Source organism: Lissotriton vulgaris, chromosome 7 (assembly GCF_964263255.1).
Source record: "Lissotriton vulgaris chromosome 7, aLisVul1.2, whole genome shotgun sequence".
NCBI lineage: Eukaryota > Metazoa > Chordata > Amphibia > Caudata > Salamandridae > Lissotriton > Lissotriton vulgaris.
The window spans coordinates 1,690,961,926-1,690,982,461 of record NC_141695.1 but is presented as its reverse complement, the minus strand read 5'-3'; the positions used below and the strand labels follow the sequence as shown (position 1 = coordinate 1,690,982,461).

General features: G+C 41.0%; 1 protein-coding gene across 3 annotated transcripts in view; it reads right to left on the bottom strand.

Annotated features, from left to right (window-relative positions):
- Positions 1-20,536, bottom strand: part of KCNQ2 (potassium voltage-gated channel subfamily Q member 2) — a 326,236-nt gene that overhangs the window by 26,882 nt on the left and 278,818 nt on the right. For all 3 annotated transcript variants that reach the window (XM_086932812.1, XM_086932813.1, XM_086932814.1), the window contains 3 exons: positions 9,940-10,169; positions 5,220-5,325; positions 2,665-2,796 (listed from right to left, as the gene is read on the bottom strand). In XM_086932812.1, the coding sequence (XP_086788938.1) occupies positions 2,665-2,796; positions 5,220-5,325; positions 9,940-10,169 (468 nt within the window). The remainder of the gene's footprint in view (positions 1-2,664; positions 2,797-5,219; positions 5,326-9,939; positions 10,170-20,536) is intronic.

The window sequence follows — 20,536 nt, the reverse complement described above, 5'->3', positions numbered from 1 at the left end:
ATCTCATAAAAGTACAACCAATCTTACTCAGGCAGAGAGTCTGAACCGAAGACGCGTTGTCCCTTAGTAGTGAAATCTTAAAGGATGTAATGGTATTGGACAACGCCAAACATATTCCATGGCTTGAGTATGTTAGGAAGACATTTATTGATCTGCATAGGCCAGAATTATATAATATTGCTGAATTATTAGGTGGTCTGAGTAGGAAAGAACTTAAAGGTCTGTGCATGAACCACTATGAAATGTTAAGGTGTTCGGTTGAATTTACTAAACAAACCGTCAGTAAACACCAGCTGTCTCTGGTGTGTTACACTATTCAACCGTACCTATCATTGTGTATTGTGGGCTTTGAACGTTTTATTTTAACTAGATTTAGGTTTGATTTATTACATTACTTGGTAACTTTTCCCACAAAAAACAATTGGTCCAGGAGCCTGGGGACATGCCCTTGCGACAATTTATCACAACTATCCACGTTCCATGCTATTTTATTCTGTAAATATTATGAGAAGGAATGTAAAACATGGATTAGGCAACATTTGAAAAAGGGTTCCTGGCGGCAATGTAGACCAGCTTATCTAAGCTTACAGCAATTGGAGAATGGCAAATGCATTATGATTAGGATTGGTTTCTTAAAGAGTATCCTGAGGAAAAGAAATGTGATGGCTGCTAATTGTACTATGTAAATGCTATGGTTCGATAATGCACTAATTTAATCTCTTCTTAATGTTTTAAAATTAGAACCTATTTATTTACTATGAAATACTGTATGTATATCTATTGCTGCTTTTATGATTTTTATCTGCTATTAATATCGAATAAAGCTAAACTTGAAACTTGAAACCAAAATTACCCTACAGTGAGCAGTAGCATTGCTCAAGGACCTCATCCTTTGCTAAACCTCCAAGTCGTAATATTTATTTTTAACCCACCTAATTTTCTGGGGTTCTTTTTGACTAATTCTCATTGTTCTTTCAGCTGCAACTTCAGTTTTTGTTTGCTGGCTACTTTCGATGAATCTTTTTCAGGTACGAGCACCTAAAATCTCAGTTCGGCCTCTACGTCTAGCTTGACTCTCCCTCATTTCCATCAATCTCTAATGCCAGCACCTTCTTCTCAGTCAGTGCCACCAAACTCTGGACCCTTCCATGAAGAAATGTGACAGTGGGCATCAAACATTTGGAAAAGAATCCACTTCCATTACTGCCATCATGTTAACCAACCTGTGGGCTTTAGCTTCTTTTTTATTCCTACTTTCTTGGAATGAGAGTCACCTTAGCGCACTAGTCGATCCCGAGATCGATCACCCTATATAAATTCAAACTTTCCCAGCAAGAACATCACCAATCTTGGGCTCATTTACACATAAAGTAGACATTTGTAGACACTCTGGCAAACGCAAAAAACACACCTGACTTGTGGACATGCTGGATACATAGAGAATTTATGGTCACAGGAAGACTTGTGTGGCAGGAATTTACCAGTGCGGCAGAGGAATTTACTCATGCACAGATATGCTCTTAGCAGCACTCTACATGTTTCGCTCACTACAGGCCTATGAATAGATTCATCAAAGACTACACCAGCAGCTGCACTCCTCTAACTAATGAGCATTAAGGGTATGCGTATCTTAAATAAAATTTAACGAGCAGTGTCAATTATTATGTAGACTCACTCACAGTGAGTCTTCTCAACATCTGAATCAATGGAGCACCCACGGTCTGCAGCTCTCTAAATTTCCCTTCACTGTAGCGTCTTTAAATATTCTGTATTTGCCCAGTTCCCTACCCTCCAGCTGTTATTTTAGATTCCAAAAAGGAATCCACCATGTTCTCAGATTGTTGTATTACCTCCTATGATATTACATCAAAGAAACAACATTAGTTCTTTGAAAGGACATTTCCATAGATAAGTAGAACCTAGCCCCAGCTAGCCCAGCAGTTTTAATGCTTTGCTTTATTCTGCATTTCATTGGCAGATTTTCCACACAAATAAATAGAGGAAGTGGCTTTGTGCTCTAGATTTCTTTTTTTGCTAAGAGCTAGTCTGTGGTTTGAGCTGTATTTTTTCTAAATCAACAAACAAATATATATTTACTTTTTAAAAGACGAGATGACAATAGGAAAGCAAAATAAGAAAATGTCATATCAATTATGGTGTTATATGTATCTCATGACAACAGTGATAAAAGAAAAATAAGAGTATAATGTGCATCTGTGTATGCTGAGATATATAGTTAATGAATTTAATATTAGAGAAATATAGTAAGGGGTATAAATATATTTATCAAACTTATAAGAAATGCTGAGACATGATATATGTATAAAAAATGAAATATATATGATGGAAATTGTGGAAAAAGACATAAAGAAAATATATACATCTTAATAAATACCAAAAATATATCTTTAATAAAGAAAAAAATATAATTGAAGTAGGATATTAATCCCAACTAAAAATATTGTATATTCTTTCTTCCTAAGGAAGTGTCCGCTGCGTATTCTAATTGGTCTTGAGCTCATATTGATGTACCCAGTTCACAATATTTCCTACAAGTATTACTAGAGTCCCTCATAGGACTCCATCCCTGAGCAGGTGCACATATGAGATTTTATGAACCCAGAGATAATTAGAAAAGATCTTCGAATAGGGGGAGCCGCTTGCCTGGATTGAAGATTCTTGATCCGGGAAAGCATATCCAGATGTCCAGCCGAGTACTGCTCAATCACATCCATAACATCGTAAGGACGCAGACTCTCCTTAAACTTTCGCTTGGAGACCAGGAACCGCATGACACTTTGGTGAGAATAACAGAAATGAACAAGTGAGAATCACTGATGCTCCACCTTCTGAGAAAAAGTATTGTGGGGATCAAGGTAACATAACTTGCATGGATGTGCTTATGCTTAGAGTCCAAGAAGGATAGCAGATGGGAAACATCGCTGACAGGCCAACATCTAAGCTTATATTTGGTTAGATGCTAGTAGTGCTAGACTTTTAAAGACACCTGCTTATTACCAAGGATACCGTCTTCTGGTTACAGAAAGTATCCATTCCTGTACAACAGAAATTAGAATCCTTTGATTACAAAAATCTATGGGCCTTATGTGTTATATTGTCTGAAAAATCTAAACAAATCTCCTAATGAATCCCTGGGGCATTCTAGGTCTGACCATGAAGAATCAAATTTAATATCAAGTGTAGTGTACTTCCAAATTGTGTAAAAAATGTATTTCAATCTTTGAACAGTATTACTTCAGAGCTATGGAGATGGCACACATTCAAGGTATACATGTAGTAAGTGAGGCAAGTGATATCACCTATTTAAAAAATCCAATATCACTCAAGTATAAGTCAGGATTCACAAATATAAGGAGTATCAAACCAGGCTATATTTTATCATTTGGTTTATTCCTTTCCTATCTAGGATTTACAGGGCATAACTGGAGTTTAGGCATCCAAACACACCTTCCAAGACCTATTAAATTACATAAACCTTCACAGATTTTATCTTCAAACACAACCTAAAATGATGCATGCAATGACAAGTAAAGTCAAATAAGCATTAGCAGCCTCTCATGAGATGCTGTGTAAAGAGGGATATCACCAATTATGTGTGCCCTCATTACAGCTGGGTCAGTAATCTGGACTAGGATGCACACGGGAACTAGCGCTCAAATTGGGATTAAGCACATTTTGCACAATCCTGGCTGTTTTCCTTAAACAACTTTCTCCAAGTTAAACCTGGTGAAATTTATTTGGAAAAAATACACAACGTTCCCAGGTTTGCGGATTTGTGGCTCGAACAGGTAAGACCAGAGGTATTGTGTAACCACACTATCCCTGGAAGAATCCTGGGGGAGGGAACTAGAGGCACGGGGTGCTAGGAGCAGGCAGCCCCCAACATCAAATGTTCAACATAAAATGGGCCCCATGGGAGGAGGAGAGATGGAAGACCCCTGTAGACATTGGGGAGGAAAGGAGGAGCACACATCCAGGTGCAATCACGGGAAACGCACCTTGAGGAAAGTTTGACTACAGGGGTATTCCATCTCTCCTCCTCCCATGGGGCATGTAGGCTCTTGTCCTAGGGCTTAACATGAGCCATTCTACGGTGCAGTGTGACACAAGTCACCCCACAAAGTGGTACCTTCTCACCACAAGGCTGGTAAGAATGGAGCCCCCTTATTTTAGGTCCTGATGAATACCATGTACCCAACAGAGCCAAATGGCAGACACATGTTGACCATACTCACCACAGTGAGGGGACAATAAATCCCCCATTATACCGTTCACTTGTTTTTAATACCATGTAGCTGCCGGTCACATTAAAATTTAATTTGGTAACTGTAATGGTTTTTAAACCTCACTCACTCTTCGCAATTAATTAATTAATTAATTAATTTAGAAGTGCATCCCTGTCGTCAGGTGTACGCCCACCCTCTACCAAACTGAGTTTCTAGAGGGGGAGGACTGCAGATGATGAAGCTTCACACCTGGTGATGTGTGAGGCCAGTCCTTCACTTTTTGTGGGATGTCCACACTCATAGTTTAATCCTTGAGCACCTCGGTCACTATCCTGGGAGTGGCCCATTTTGTGTTGAACACAAGACCAGAGGTATTACCATATTACCACACCATTTCGACCCTGCATAACTCAGAATCAATGAAAAACAATACTATAGTATTGATATTTGTTTGTATAGGACATCTATACTATTTTAGGAATATGTCTATTTATATTGAAATAGGTTTCGGGGCACTGAACTTAATCAATTTTGACTTATTTACACAAGATGCATATAGACTGCTATGAATGCTTACTGTTCCCTAAATCACCTGCTTAGAGGAAATGCACCTGAAATGCATTCATAACAAACATCAGCACTCCACCAGTAACCAGTCTCAGATTGACTGCTCGCATTGCTTTTCAAATATGGCAGTAAAACAAATCAAATTAATTCTGAATATGGGTGCCTTGCTTTCAAGCTAGTAACAGTTTTGAGGGAAGGACTATGTCTGGTGTCTGGCAGTCTTAACTACATACTAAAGACAAACACCTACATAAATGCACTCAAACACACTCATACCTATGAATGAGGGTAGCATCTCACCGCTATACAACCTTTCTTGGATTCTAAGCAGCTACTACATGCTTGAGTGTGGTAGCAGGTACTAAGGCTCTTTCTCGTCTCCCACATCCATCTCCCATATCTTACCACACGGCCCGGATCGAAGCTTTGAGTCCGGGCGTTAGATCTTCTGTCGCAAAGTCACAGTTACAGCTTTTGTTTTCTTCTGGAACATCCTCACCAGGGAGGCTTGCTTCTAGGTGCAAAGACAAGGTCCCTTAATAGAGATAGCAGAACAGTCCAGAAAGGACAATGTCAGTAATGGGACTGATGCCTTCAGCTCCCCCCGGACAGAAAAAACAACACAGGGACACTGACGGAACACTACAGAAACCACCATGTTGCCGGAAAAGACAGGGTTCTAAGAGGCAACCAATGGCTACCACCTCGCCAGACCGTCCTTTGGCGTAACAGACTGGAAGACGGCCGAAGTGGTCCTGAAATGAAATTAGTCAATTTCCACAGCAGAAGGAGACCTTAACTTATCCCAGAGTAGTGGGAAGGCACAGACGACAATGAATACTCCTTCAGCCAGACTGTTTGGTTCCTCACACTACACTTGTTATAAGCCTTCCCACCTGAATGTAGTTAAGTATGGGTTTGCGCAGTGTATTTGAAATTGCCCACCCTAATAGCATCAGGTAGAACCCTCAGATATCTTTACATCAGTTCCTCCTTCCCCAATGGGTTTAGTATCCCAAACACTAACACATAACCTTTCTCATACCTTTAATTTGACTTCCTTCAAGTAGCAATTTCTTTTCCCAGATGAAATACTGAGCTAGACATAACAGCAAACCTGTAGCGTAGCACATTTTCACACTCAGTGGGACATTCACACCTTCCTAACACCTCTTCACTTTCCTAATACCAACTTTGGCTCTTCCACATATACTTACATGGTCTGACAAAACTAATTGCACTGGCCCAGGTTATTCAATACCTGTATGCACTTGTTTTGAGAAACAAAAACTGATTTTGATTAGTTATAAGAGATGAAGGGTTAGTTCTTAGCCAGTTTCCATGCCTAGTAGAGGTGACTAGGAAAGCAAATTCGATTTCTTTGGAAAATCATTCAGCTGCCCATCATTTTCAGGAAGGATTATAATTCACTTTTAATGGACGAATTGGCCTTTTCTTGCAAAGACAAGGTCCCTTAATAGAGATAGCAGAACAGTCCAGAAAGGACAATGTCAGTAATGGGACTGATGCCTTCAGCTCCCCCCGGACAGAAAAAACAACACAGGGACACTGACGGAACACTACAGAAACCACCATGTTGCCGGAAAAGACAGGGTTCTAAGAGGCAACCAATGGCTACCACCTCGCCAGACCGTCCTTTGGCGTAACAGACTGGAAGACGGCCGAAGTGGTCCTGAAATGAAATTAGTCAATTTCCACAGCAGAAGGAGACCTTAACTTATCCCAGAGTAGTGGGAAGGCACAGACGACAATGAATTCTCCTTCAGCCAGACTGTTTGGTTCCTCACACTACACTTGTTATAAGCCTTCCCACCTGGCGCCACATCAACACATGATTAGAAAACACACAGTGCTTATGACAGAGACATTTTTGACAACACCTCACTCAAGTGCAAGTAGAAGGCACACCCTGAAATAAATGTATGGATAGTCGCAACTGTAAGCCAAATATTGTTTATACATACATCCACGTAGAGACCACCACATATAGACCATCATCTTCAAAACACAGCCCAAACACACAAAGAAAACTAATTCGCAGACTCACACGCCAGTATGAGACACCCAAACTCAAATAAAAAATCTCTGACCCACCAGCAGACTCATAGTCAGTGGCTTGCAAAGAAATGACTTGAGCTGCCTTATACATATGTAAGTCTAGAGCGCCTATAGTTTTGTGGCGCTAGTCCTGAGCTTCTGGGATTCCCTTCCTTTTACTGTCCTCCAGCTCACCTCTTGGAAGGCCCCTGGCTAGCAGAGAGCAAGCAATTCCGTCCCTATAGCCCAGCATTTGGTGGGTCAGAAGCTAGTGCAAGATTGCATGGAGTTCTCTCTTCAGAAACCAGAAAGGGCCTTTGAAGCCAGATTTATGATTGTCTCCATTAAAGTCCATTAGAACATTGGAATGTTGGTAGCTCCATTGAAAACAATGGAGTGCTCTGGGCTTATAATGGCTGGTAGGAGCTCGAAGCTCCAACATTCACATGTTTCTTTGTTCACAGCTCTGGCTGTGAACAAAGGCTTCAGGGAACCTGAGGGAATTTCAATCCCCTTGCGCTCCCTGAAGCTTTTGTTTTATGTGTTGTAACATTCTGCCCTCTAGAGGCAGAATGTTCTAATAGCCTAATAGCCCTTCGTAGCAGGGCTATACCAGCTATTAAAGTCCTGCTGCCTTGTTAAAGTCCCTCGCCTTCGGCTCGGGCCTTTAACGCTGCAGCGGGCCTTTAATAGCCGGAATAGCCCGCTACGGTGGGCTATAAGGCTATATTATGAGCTCTAGGTAACACTAGAGTGATGGCTTTGGAAGGAGATATCTAAAGAGGCTCCTTCGATTCCATCCTATATTGTTTGGAAAGATAAGCTAAGCAAAGCTCTAATCAATGTTATACTCAGCTCTTCATGACAGAAGCCATGATCTTTAAATCAACTACAGAGGTGATCTGCTAAGCAGAGATGACTGTTTTCCTTTAAGGAAGAACTGACTTCACTAAAAGATAAACAGAGTTCATGGTTAATCATTGCCACTTGCCAACAGAGATGTCATAAACGATAGCTAAATATATATATAATTTCAATCGCCCTTCTCACGCCAGGTTTTACTCCTTCCATTATAGAATAGTTACACTAGTTGGAATAATGGTGAATTAGATTTTTGCTGTTGACAATGTGTTTTTTTAAGCTTGAGTCACTTACACTAACATAATGTTGATGCCCAGTACTGTTAGTGGAGCTTAGGTATTTCCTGAGACCACCATTTAATAAGCATGGGTTTAGGCATTCTTAAGAAACCGTACTCTATTGCCTGAGTGAGGAAGATCCGCATTTAATTGTAGTGTTATTAGATATATACATTTCTCGCCCATCATCTGACGGGTTGAAATATGATATTGATATATATAGAAATAAAATAGATATGATTGAAACTGTAGAAAAACATATAATGAAAATGAATAATTCTTTATTAATATCTGAATAAACCCTTAATATTCAGCTGACAGTGTGCTGACCAGCCAATGTAGTGTGACTAATCAAAAGTTATAGCATGGGCCATGTCATGATTTTACCAATTCTTAAAAGATGGTAATTCTTTTGTAAATATGCATTTGTTGGAATGGCTTTACATAAGTGTAATACTCATTTTTAAAGTTGCGAAATGCATAGGTATTTAGATGGTCTCTATTGAAGCCATTTTGAATGCGTATTTTGTTTTTTTGCTTAACTCTTATAACACTTATTAGGCTGCAATGATGCACTTTATAAATGCTAACAAATGAAACATTAAGAAGCAGGCCCTCCTGTGGCTACGTGAGTAAGTCCAGAAGACAGCTAGACAAGAGATCAACTGGTGGATCACATTAGATTCTGGAAAGAGTGTGCGCTGATCAACAACCGGAAGACTAAAGTACAAAGGGGATGCAGGTGGTCAAAAGATCCATGGCTGGTGGCCTTAAACATAGAGATCAAGCAACCAACAAACACTTACCTGAACAACAGCTATCTTAAAAAGGCACTTAACTATACATGTATTTATTTACCATAGAGGTATGCTATCAGTTAGTGGCATTACTGATCTTCAGCTACATTATCTTGAAGACAAACTTAGATTGGTACAATGGTCTTGGAAAATTAAAAAAATAGACCAACCATGTGAGGTATGCTGTAAAGGGGACTAGCAGGACAGGTGGAGAAATGGAAACCAAGTATGTGGAGGTACAAAAGACAGACAGGAAGGGGAGGTGCGGAAGGAGACACCATGTACGATAGACATAGAAGATGCATATGGCAGTGCACTGCAGGGAATGCACAGGAGATGGAGAAACAGGGAAAGTGCTGTAGAGGGAGGAACCTGACATTCACTCTCCGGGAACGACACCCGGAAAAGTCAGGTTGGAGAAGAATGCAGAAAGGTGGTCGCCTGGATGCACAGGATGTTGTGACATTGCAAAAGCTCTGGAATTGTTAGGGTTGCAATTCATAGGAGTGGACAGCATGGGGGGCCTACCCACTGGCCCTAGTGACTGTCACTTTGCCTCACACTAGAAATAAAGGGAGCTAAAGAGTTTCTATCTTATGCATCCTCAGTAGCTATAATAGTGAGAATTAAAGTGTGCTTTATAAACACATCCTCATACACACTCCTATTACTTGTAGAGACCCCACACACTGCAATTCTGCATCTTCACACATTAGTGAGTCCAAACTCATTACATGAAGCTCAGAATTGAATAGGGATTACATAGAATCCCCCAAAACCATAGCGCAACACACTCAGAATAGTGTGCACACACCCAAATAACATGCACACCTTTAGACCTCACTCACCATTAACAACATAAATTTATCATAACCCTTCACCATTGAGAGCTCTTCAAACTGGATCCACAAACACTCAGAGTTTAAACTCAAGTTGTGCCACAAATGGAGTCCCACACGTTTAAGAAATTTCCCTTGCTCAGAGCCAATTCACCTTGATGCTCACACTTTAAACACTCAGACCTGCAGACAAAAACATACACACTCACAAAAGAAAGGAAAATACTTAGGAAACTACACAAAGAGTCAGATTCACACTTGTGCAAATGTTCTCTGCTTCCCCATCGCTCACCCTCAGAGTTTTGCCGGGATGCTGCTCCCTTGATCCGGAATGCCTGCCGCGTGCGACTGCGGTCTCCAAAGCTCCAACTCTTGGGTACTTTGCTGGGGCTGTCGTCTGGATTTTGCTCCATGCTGGGAGATCGGCGCATGCCCTGGGCTTGCGCCTGAGGAGAGCCCTTCCCTTTGGCACCCATGCCCCGGGGGCTGGAAAAGACACGCTCCTTCAAACTGACCTTCTGACTGTCCAGAGAAAGAAAAGAGAGTCATTTCCCTAGCGGGTCAGACCAAAACAGTATTTCAGTGAAAACAGAAGCGCGACCATGGCGATACCAAGCAAGAGGATGACACCTTAACAGAATAGTAGCAGAATTCAGAGACTAGCTGTATGATGTATTGTGATCCGATTAGAAGGACCAGAGAGTTTTCAATTAAAGCTGGGACCTTTAATATGAGATATCATTAAGAGAATGGTCTAACTTTGTTTGTATTGTTGGTCTCTGCATATGTTAAAATGGTGAATTTAGACGTGATTTTCCAACAATGTATTAATAAATACTGTCACCAGTATTAATGTCAATATGTAAAAAGCAAAAATTGATAGAAAATTTGAGGCAACATTTAGACTGCTTAGAAGATCTGTGACTTAGATGAGACTCCTATTCTTGCTGTTAATGTTGAAATAGTAAAAGTATTCAGCATTCATATTGCATAAACCAGAAAGATTCTCAGTCTATTCCCTGCACAAATTCCAATTCTGGATCAAACTCCCATCTGCCCCTGAATCACATTATAACTCAAGCACTAATTGCCCCACTGCAGGTGTTTGCCTGCACTATTTTGTGGGCCGCAGCCCCGTGTGCAAATCTGGGATTGTGTACCTAAGGATGGGGGCATGGGAGGGAATGCAAGTAACATGTTATCCACCCTTCCAAGTTCTGAAACTCAGAAACACGTAGCAATGGTGCAACCGCAAATCACCACAATGCACAGTATCGCATATTGTATAGTGTATTGATGTTTGTGTGGCTCATATAATGAAGACCCAAGTGAATAGCTGATTGTTACTTACAGATTAGGGCTTATTGTATATAAACTCAATGGTAGTCTTTCAGTCAACCTTGAAATGGAAAAAAAGACTTAAATTAACTAACTAATACTTAAACCTGTGATCTGAAAGCTGCACACAGATTGCTGGAGCAGGAGGTCAACTGTAAAAATAATCATCCAAGCCAGATGAGGAGAAGTAAAGCAAGCAAGAGGTGTCACAGCTGTGTTTTACCCTTACTGTTGACCACAAAACATGGGATAACTACAATTTAAACTTCACTGACCCTAACTAACCCTTTGATAATAACTGATCATAAGAATGTAAGAGCCTTAACAGGCCATGGAAGTGCGGTGGCGGTCAAGGACCCTGCACCAGTCGTCTGACCACCATATTACGACTACGGTGGTCGAACTTCCAAAGGACTGCTGCGGATCCACGATACCTTAGCGGTAGAGCTGCGGTCTGGGGCAGCAATAAGCTGGCGGTGTCGCTACTGCACCACCAAGCGTATTATGACTTTCCTGACCTCCACACTTTTCCTGGCGGGGATTCTGCCATGACAACTGTGGTGGTCAGGAAAGCAAGGTGCCCCTATGCATGGGGCACATAGTATGACCCCTGTGTGCATGTGCCGCAGTACCGGCACGGCATGGACTGCACAGTCCATGCTGTGCGATAACTTGCTTTGCTGCACCTTCGGTGCTGCAGTTCAAAGACTCATATATGAGCCTTAGAAGTGCACTACCCCCACACCGCCCACCCACTAGACCACAAAATGATTCGTAATCTGGCAGGTAGGCGGTGGACGACTTCGGTGTTGCGGGAGCAGGGTGCTGGCACGACGGCCTGCTCCCACACTGCCAGAGTCATAATCAGGCTCTAAAACTCGTGGAGGAGATTTTGAGAACAAATTATTATTTTTAATACCTGTGTATCTTTTCACCTCTAAAATGATGTGTTATCAATGTCAATTGGAAGTTCATCGTGAACATATTTACATTATACTACATCAACTTTTCATATATCAGATAACAAATGAATATTCGGTTCGCCTCTTTCTGCAATCACATCCACTTGAGTAAGATGTCACAATATTGCAGATAAACCGCATTCCCAGCAGGAGTTACTTTAAATTTGATGCAAAGCACAAGGTATGACCTATAGAGGTTAAGTTATCTTTTGAGAAAGGACCACTCAAGGAAACCTATTACCATCTTAAGTAGCTCTCATTCTATACTTCACCTGAAATAAAGAGACGTATGAGCAAATTCAATGTAAGGAATTAGAAGGAAAGTAGATTTGAATTATGAAGGTATGGATAAATAGCGAGTCACTGATGTAGCAAATGGGACATCAGACCCGGTGTCCATAATTTGTGTTCCCCTGACATGGTCATGAGTATCTACTATGGTTTGCACAATCCTCGGTCTTCATAACTTTTATCTTATTGAACTCTATTTGTCCTTTTCAATTGAATTTTCCTGGGATTCCTCTTAAGATTTCCTTTGAGTGGAAGACAAGCATCCGCACTTTAGTGTTCAGGTATCAGTCACAAGACTTGCTCGTACACTTAATGGCGGGACCATCTAACCAGTGGTCATGACATGGGGATGGAGGGGGAGACAGCAGGTTAAATTTCCTCTAGGGATGATATGGATTTGAGACACAATAACTGGCTTCATATATCCTATGAAGTTGGCTGCGCTCATCTTTATGGCAGAGGCCTGCAACCTCAGCAGCAACAGCCTAATGGCTTGGCTAAGTGTAATCTTGTAGAAATTTCAGTTATTAGGTAATTTCAAGTGATTTCTCTTCCATTGTGTGTACATCATTGTGTTATTGACTGTGGCGAAAGACTCAATTCAAGCAAAAAATGCCTTTTGCAACTGTGAAACTGGATGTATGCCATGGCTGGATGTGGTGCAAAAGCAACTTTCAATGCAGCATTCTAGAACCTATATGAAAATATATATTCAGTTGCTGTTACACATCCTTTTTGTGTGCGAGGTTATACCTTCTGCAAAATGTTCATGCAGACCATCACCCAAGCATGACTTGAATAATGCACAGACTTCTAATAGGAAGCATGTGTGGTAAAAGCTGAAAACCTTTGTAAATTTTGCCTTCCCCTACTAATGAATTTTGTCACATCTATACTGCCCCTTAATACTAATCACTGGCTTCTTCTTTAATCACCAGAGTTGTGCTCAGTTTGTCAAAAGGGACCACTGTTGAAAATTGTAGTGGTAGCGGATCTTAAAATTGTCACTACCTATCTTGGAATGAATATATATCCATTACAACTTCCTCTCCACAGAAAATACCAGACCTTCTCCTTCATCATATGCAATGCCCTACTGGAGGCATGCAATTCAATGCAAATTTGGAAGGGCCATTGAAGGAGGAGGAGGGAAGCAACCCATGCCCTCAGAGAGGAGGAAGAAAAAGGAAGTGTGAAGGAAGGAAGTGAGATCATTGCAGTCAGGCATGCATCCAGACATTCCAGGAGGCAGGGAAAACATTCTCCTTTGACTGGACAGGTCATGCAAGAAAAAAAAGCAATCCACCATTAGAGCATTCACCATCACATCACTCCTTACATATTATACCACCCAAGCTGGCATTTGCCCCACAGTATAATTTGTAAGACCTAAAGAAATGGTAAAATGGAAAGGTGCAAAAAGCTAATGCTAAAAACATCAATGCTATTTTGCAACATAAACTGTTTGTGATCTTTAAGAAAGAAGGACTGAGATTTCCAGGTTTTTCAAATAAATGAAACAGGTAGCTTTCAGACACATGACTTGCTATCTCACCAGAGTCTGTCCCATTGATGCTGCACATAGCAAGAGTGTAAGCTTTACATGCATGCAATTGGAAGGGACAGGAATAGCAGAAGCATATTCAAAATGTTATTATGTTTGCAGCCGTAGGTTTTGAGCAATGACAATGGAAGAGCAATGCTTCGCCAAGCCTCTCCAACTTATTACATTTGATCATTGTTGTTGTGTCATGAGCAGTGCCTATAGAAACACTGGTTGTATACTAAATGTCCATTGAGTCAAAGTCTCCTCCATATGTTAGAATCTGGGGATTCTAGTGCAGATCCACCGGCAGGTAAATAACAAATAATGACACCCTTGGGGGCGTATATTCTCAAAATTACTCACTGCCTTCCAATGTCTAAAACATGGTTATTTATATTTCATTTAGCATCCTTTCCATTCATTTGTACCTAAATGTAGTACCAATAACTATTATCGTCATTAAAGATCTCACTCTGCATGGACTTCAATGCTATGATGAAAGGTGGCATTGCTATCTCTTCGGTGAGAATGTTGCATGGCTAACTATCCACAAAGCAAAAAAAAATTCCTAGCACAATGTTTATATCTCCTTCTTTCCAACAAATGTATTTGACTTAATTCTCAAAAAGCAGGCACAATCTGTGGCCACAATAAACTGTCCTGATGGCGGCATCCACTCTTCTTGGTCTATCTATGATGAATCACTTTAACACAAGAACATTCTGAGACAACAGTTCCAGGGCATGACTGTGTAACTATTCGTACAACTTTTCAAGTTTTTCATGTATTCCTTATTTCAGAGAAATCACCATCCTAGTTATTGTACATTTATTTATTTATTTATTTATTTATTAACATTTGTAGAGCGCGGCGAATACCCGTGGGCGTCTCGGCGCTAATTAAGGGATGGATCAGCAACTGGGGTAAAGAAGATATACAAGGCTATTGGTCAAATAACCACGTCTTTAGCTGTTTGAGGAATGTGAACAGGGAGGGACTTGCCCGGATATGTGCAGGAAGGGTGTTCCAGAGTCTAGGGGCGGCAACCAGGAAACGCCTGTCGCCCCAGGTGACTGTTCTAGTGCGAGGCACAGCCAAGAAGTTCTGAATAGAGGAACGAAGAGATCGGGTTGGGACATGATGGAGAAGATTCTGTTTGAGAAAGTGGGGACCTTGATTATTGAGTGACTTGTAAACAATACACAGCGATTTGAATTTGATACGGCTGCGTATCGGGAGCCAATGGAGATCCCTAATGATGTTTGTAACTGGTGCGAACTTGGGGATCCCAGCCAGCATTCGTGCGGCTGCATTTTGGATTGACTGCATCTTATTTGTCACTCGGACTTGGGCATTTAAGAATAGAGCGTTACAATAGTCCAAGGAGGACAGGACTAGTGAGCTGACCAGTGTTTTCCCGGCCGTGTTCGGTAGGAAAGGTAGTATTTTCCTAATCATTCTCAATTTCATATGAGCTGAAGCCGCAGTTTTATTCGCATGTGCCATAAAATTGAGGCCAGCATCGAAGATGACGCCTAGATTTCTCACTTTGCTAGCTGGACTCGGCGGGGGACCGAAAGATGGTGGCCACCAGACAGGTGACCAGCCCGGGGAGAGGTGACCGAAGATGACCACTTCAGTTTTTTCTGAATTGAGTTTCAGACAATTCGTGGCCATCCAGTCACCTATTGCCATCATTCCTCTCGTGAATCGATTGGCCACTTCCCCCCCGTCCCCTTTGATAGCCAGTACCAATTGGGTGTCATCGGCGTAGGAGGTCAGGTCAGGCTCATCCCAAATGCTTTGATGACATTTGCAAGGTCCGACACGTAGATATTAAATAGTGTCGGACTCAGGGATGAGCCTTGAGGGACCCCACACGGCAGAGACACCTTCGATGATTGGTAGGGTCCTAGAGATACTGCTTGTGATCTATTGGCCAGAAACGATACAAGCAGGTCCAGAGCAGTTTTCTGGACCCCCAGTCGTTCGACACGGTCGACTAAGATCTTGTGGTCGACCGTGTCGAAGGCCGCCGAAAGATCCAGCAGTACCAGGAGTGCTGTCCCCTCCTGGTCTCGTATGGCTCTGATGTCATCCGCAGCCTTTAGAAGGGCAGTTTCCGTGCCATGACATTTGCGGAATCCGAACTGGGTGTTGTCGGGCAACTGGTGCTGCTCCACAAATTCCGACAGTTGCTGATTCATGGCTTTTTCTATTACCTTAGCCAGGAAAGGAAGACTGGCTATCGGACGATAGTTTTTCAGGTCATCTTTATTCAAATTAGCTTTCTTTAAGAGGGGTTTGACCAACGTATGTTTCAGAGAAGCCGGGAAAATTCCGGAGCTAAACATAGTGTTGCAAACATGAGTTATAACCGGTATCAACGTGTCCATAACTGGCATAAGAACTTTGAGCGGACACGGGTCTAATGCAGAACCTGATTTGATTCTTGAAATAATACTCCTTGTCTGATCCATAGTGAGCTCGACAAAGCGGGTCAGTGTGTTATCCCGTGAGGTGGAGGACAAGGATAGTGGTGTAGAGTCCGTGTTTAGAGAAAAAGCCTGATAGATGTCGTTAACTTTTTTGAAGAAAAAATCAGATAAGGCGTCGCAAAGATGTTGTGAGGGAGGTGGTGTGAGGTCGTGCGTGCCACCCGACAAGCGTTTAGTGATGTCGAATAACTCTTTGCACGGGTTTTTGGCAGTCTCAATTTGTGCGGCATAATAGGCTCTTTTCGCCTCTGCGATCATCTGTTTGTACCGGGCAAGTGAGTCTTTATATAATGATTTACTTTCTGGGTCATAGCGCTTCCGCCAAAGTCTTTCTCTTTGTTTATTTAATTGTTTCTGTTTTTTGAGTTCATCCGAGAACCAGGGAGCACTGGGGGAGGCTCGATTCTGGGAGATAGATTTTACGGGCGCTAGCTCAAGTGTGGCCTGATTGATCCAGGTATTGAACTGATTTATGGCAACGGTGGGGTCATCTGACAGCAATGACGATGTTCTAGCCAGGAATGTGTTCAATGTCCCCGCCTTTATGTCCTTCCATGCTCTCACCTGTTTGGGGCTATTGATAACAGCCCTCCTCTTAGAGGCATCGGGGATAGCTAAATGACTTAAAATGGCGTGGTGATCGGTCCATGCCAGGGGGAGGACATCTGCAATATGTAGCGACTCAATATTAGTAAAAATGCCGTCAAGAGTGTGACCAGCGTCATGGGTAGGGGCAGAAATACGTTGATACAGACCTAGTGTTTCCATGTCCGCTAAGAGGCATGCAGTGTCTGTGTCACTACTTGATTCAAGGTGGAAATTAAAATCGCCTAACACTGCAAAGTGATCTTCAAGGGCTATGGATTCCAATATAGACCCTAGGCTGAATAAAAATGGGGCACGTGCTCCAGGTGGGCGGTATACCAGTACGCCTTTAAAATTGAAGAGGGGTGTGAGCTTAATACTAAATAGTAGGGCTTCGCAACATGTGGATGGTATCGGTGTGGTCCTGATTGGGAGGTAGTCCCTGACAATAATTGCTACCCCACCTCCCCGCTGGCCTACTCTGTTTTATAATGGGAAACAAAATCTTTATTTTATCGATCATCATTAATTTTCAATAGGATGTATGCACTATTGTATTGAAACAAAATCTTTATTTTATCCATCATCATTAATTTTCAATAGGATGTATGCACTATTGTATTATTCTAATAATCTACATTCAAAGCTACATAAATTTAAATGACAATTATTAATGATGGATAAAGTAGATAACTCTATTAAAACATTTGATACTTGTGCAAAATAAATGGGGAGGTGATTGTATGACAAGAAGTTATAAAATGATAATTCAAGAGTTTGCAAAAATTAGAAAAAGATAACTTAGAACAGGTAACTTTGGAAGTCCTTAACAGTGCAATAATTGATTACACACTATTTTCTGGAATATATTTATCCATGTCTGTCTATACTTAAACATAACCTGTAAGGGTTATCCTAAATTCTTTCTTGACACTAATATAGAATAATTTATACACTTATTCAAATCAAAGTGTCTTGATCGTATACATAGCGTTTATACATCTTCCACTTGTGGGAGTGAAGAGGCTTCCATTTGTGCACAGTATGCATGCCCAGGAACTTACGAGACAGAAGCATTAAGCACATAAGGACTGCTCTGCACTGGAATTTTGTGAACTTTTTAATCTGCCTCAAGATACTACATTACCCATATCGACCTTCCATCTAGATGGCGAGAAAATACATCCCACATGATGAAGATGTTAATCTAAAACTGGAGAGTAAGACTCTTAAAGTAGTTCCTATGTATTTTGTGCTCATTTGCAAAGAACTGTGCACACTTTAGTGAATTGTTATGCAATCTATTGTTTAGAAAACTCCTAAACTATTCTTCATATAATGCTGTAAAATTCTAATATTCAAATGCCACAATACATGTTTTACTGATGAAGGACTGACATATTTGCATGCTGCACATAAATAACAAAGGCCACAATACATGTTTTATTACTGAAGGACTGAGGTATTTGCATGTTTCGTGTAAATAATATATCAGCTTCCTTGTTTTGATCCGTAGTGTATTTTGATGTTTGTGTTTTTAGGTATGTGGAGTTGAGAAACAGATGCATGTATATATATTCAATTAACAACTTTTGAGAAGGAATTTTTTTAATGGCTTTTTGAACGCCTTCTCGCTGCACCTACACTTCCTCCATATACCGATCTGGGGCATGGCACAGTACTTCTAAACCTGGGCTAAAACCCTTGCGATATTGGCCCAGAATGTAGAGCTCCTAGCTTAAGATCTTTATTGGAATGACCCATCTGAACTCATGGACACACCTAAATGGAAGCATCTGCTCTGGATTTACTAGGTACACTTGATGCAATGTAACCTTTGTCATTCTGTTTTCTGGTTACAGCTTCATATGATCACTTGAAATAAGGTGGATAAAGTATGAGGATAGCTATGAGGTAAAACCTTGTTGAAAATGTTTGTTTCCGTAAGGGTACTTCGTAAAGTGACCGGTAATTGAGCTAGTTTGAACCAAAAAACCTAAGTTAACTTTTTATGAAGCTGGACTTCAGAATGCTTTCAATGATATAATTTACCAAAAGTAGGGAAAAATCATACTCTGTTTCGCTAAAGCTTTTGTTTTTCCCGGTTCCTACTTTCTTTTGCTTACGAGCAGAGTATTTCATTATTTAGTGAAAGAACTAATTCCCCAGAAGAAGACTTGGATTCTGGTCATGCTACAAAAATTAATTTGATTGACAGTATTATGCACTGACTTTTAAATTCATGAGGTTTACAATAATGCACTTAGTAATACTAAAGAACCTCAATGCCAGTCAACAGGATGAGGGAAAACTTTGAAGTCATGTTAGAGAAAAAGGGTTTTATGAATTACTATGTAGATGTTAACACATTCATATTCTGTAAAATATGTCTATTTTTATTAGGGAATGCATTTAGAGATGGCAATGCATTTCAATATTCATTACTAGATATTTGTACTAAGAATGATATGTTTTAATGTGCTTTTTTCAAGGGTTTTCTCCGAAAAAAACATTCATTTATAAGGCTCCCAATGTCCTCCTTTTCCCCATCTGACATTGTCACAGGTACAGTAATACCTCCATCCATATGGAGATGTATCAGCATTCCAGAGCGTGTCAAAGGGCAATAGTGTTGAGGATTAGTCACTTTTATAAATCCTCCCGCTTTATTAACTTCTTCTGTCTCAATATATTTATACATGACCCATTGCACTGTTTTAGGTATGGCCAGCCCTAGTATCCTCAGACAGTAACTACTGAAATGTTGTTCAACATGACCCTCTTCTGTCTTCAAAGAGGCACCTCAGTCCAATGTGTTTAAAGTTGACCTATGCCAATACCCATAGATTTCTTCTCACTCAATATCATTTCAGGGATGGGTGACGGTACAACGCGTACCGTCACAACGCGTGCTGTTACAACGCGTCCCTTACAACGCAAGTCGTTACCACGACTTGCGTTGGGGGCGCGGATATTGAATAGTATAATTTACTATTCTAACACCAGTCCCCGTGGACACTAGGGAAGGTGTTGGAATAGTAAATTTACTATTTTTAATCTTCTAGCGCCCTCCAGTGCAAGTCGTGGTAACGACTTGCGTTGTTACGGACGCATCGTAACAGCACCGCGTTGAAACATCCGCGTTGTAACGGATGTTTCCCTCATTTCAGATGACCTACCTTTATTTCATAGGCCATTATGTTAGGACAGCTTCTGACCTAACCCCTTTTTTCCTCAGACTCCACCTTTACTAACATTGAGCTATGCCCACTACAATGTCCTTAGACTTGACCTACCTGAATGTAGTTAAGTATGGGTTTCCACAGTGTATTTGGAATTGTCCACCCTAATAGCATCAGGTAGAACCCTCAGATATCTTTACATGAGTTCCTCCTTCCCCAATTGGCTTAGTATCCCAAACACTCACACATAACCTTTCTCAAGCCTTTAATTTGACTTCCTTCAAGTAGAAATGTATTTTCCCAGATGAAATACTGAGCTAGACATAACAGCAAACCTGTAGCGTAGCACATTTTCACACTCAGTGGGACATTCACACATTCCTAGCACCTCTTCACTTTCCTAATACCCACTTTGGCTCTTCTACATATATTTACATCGTCTGACAAAACTAATTGCACTGGCCCAAGTTATTCAATACCTGTATGC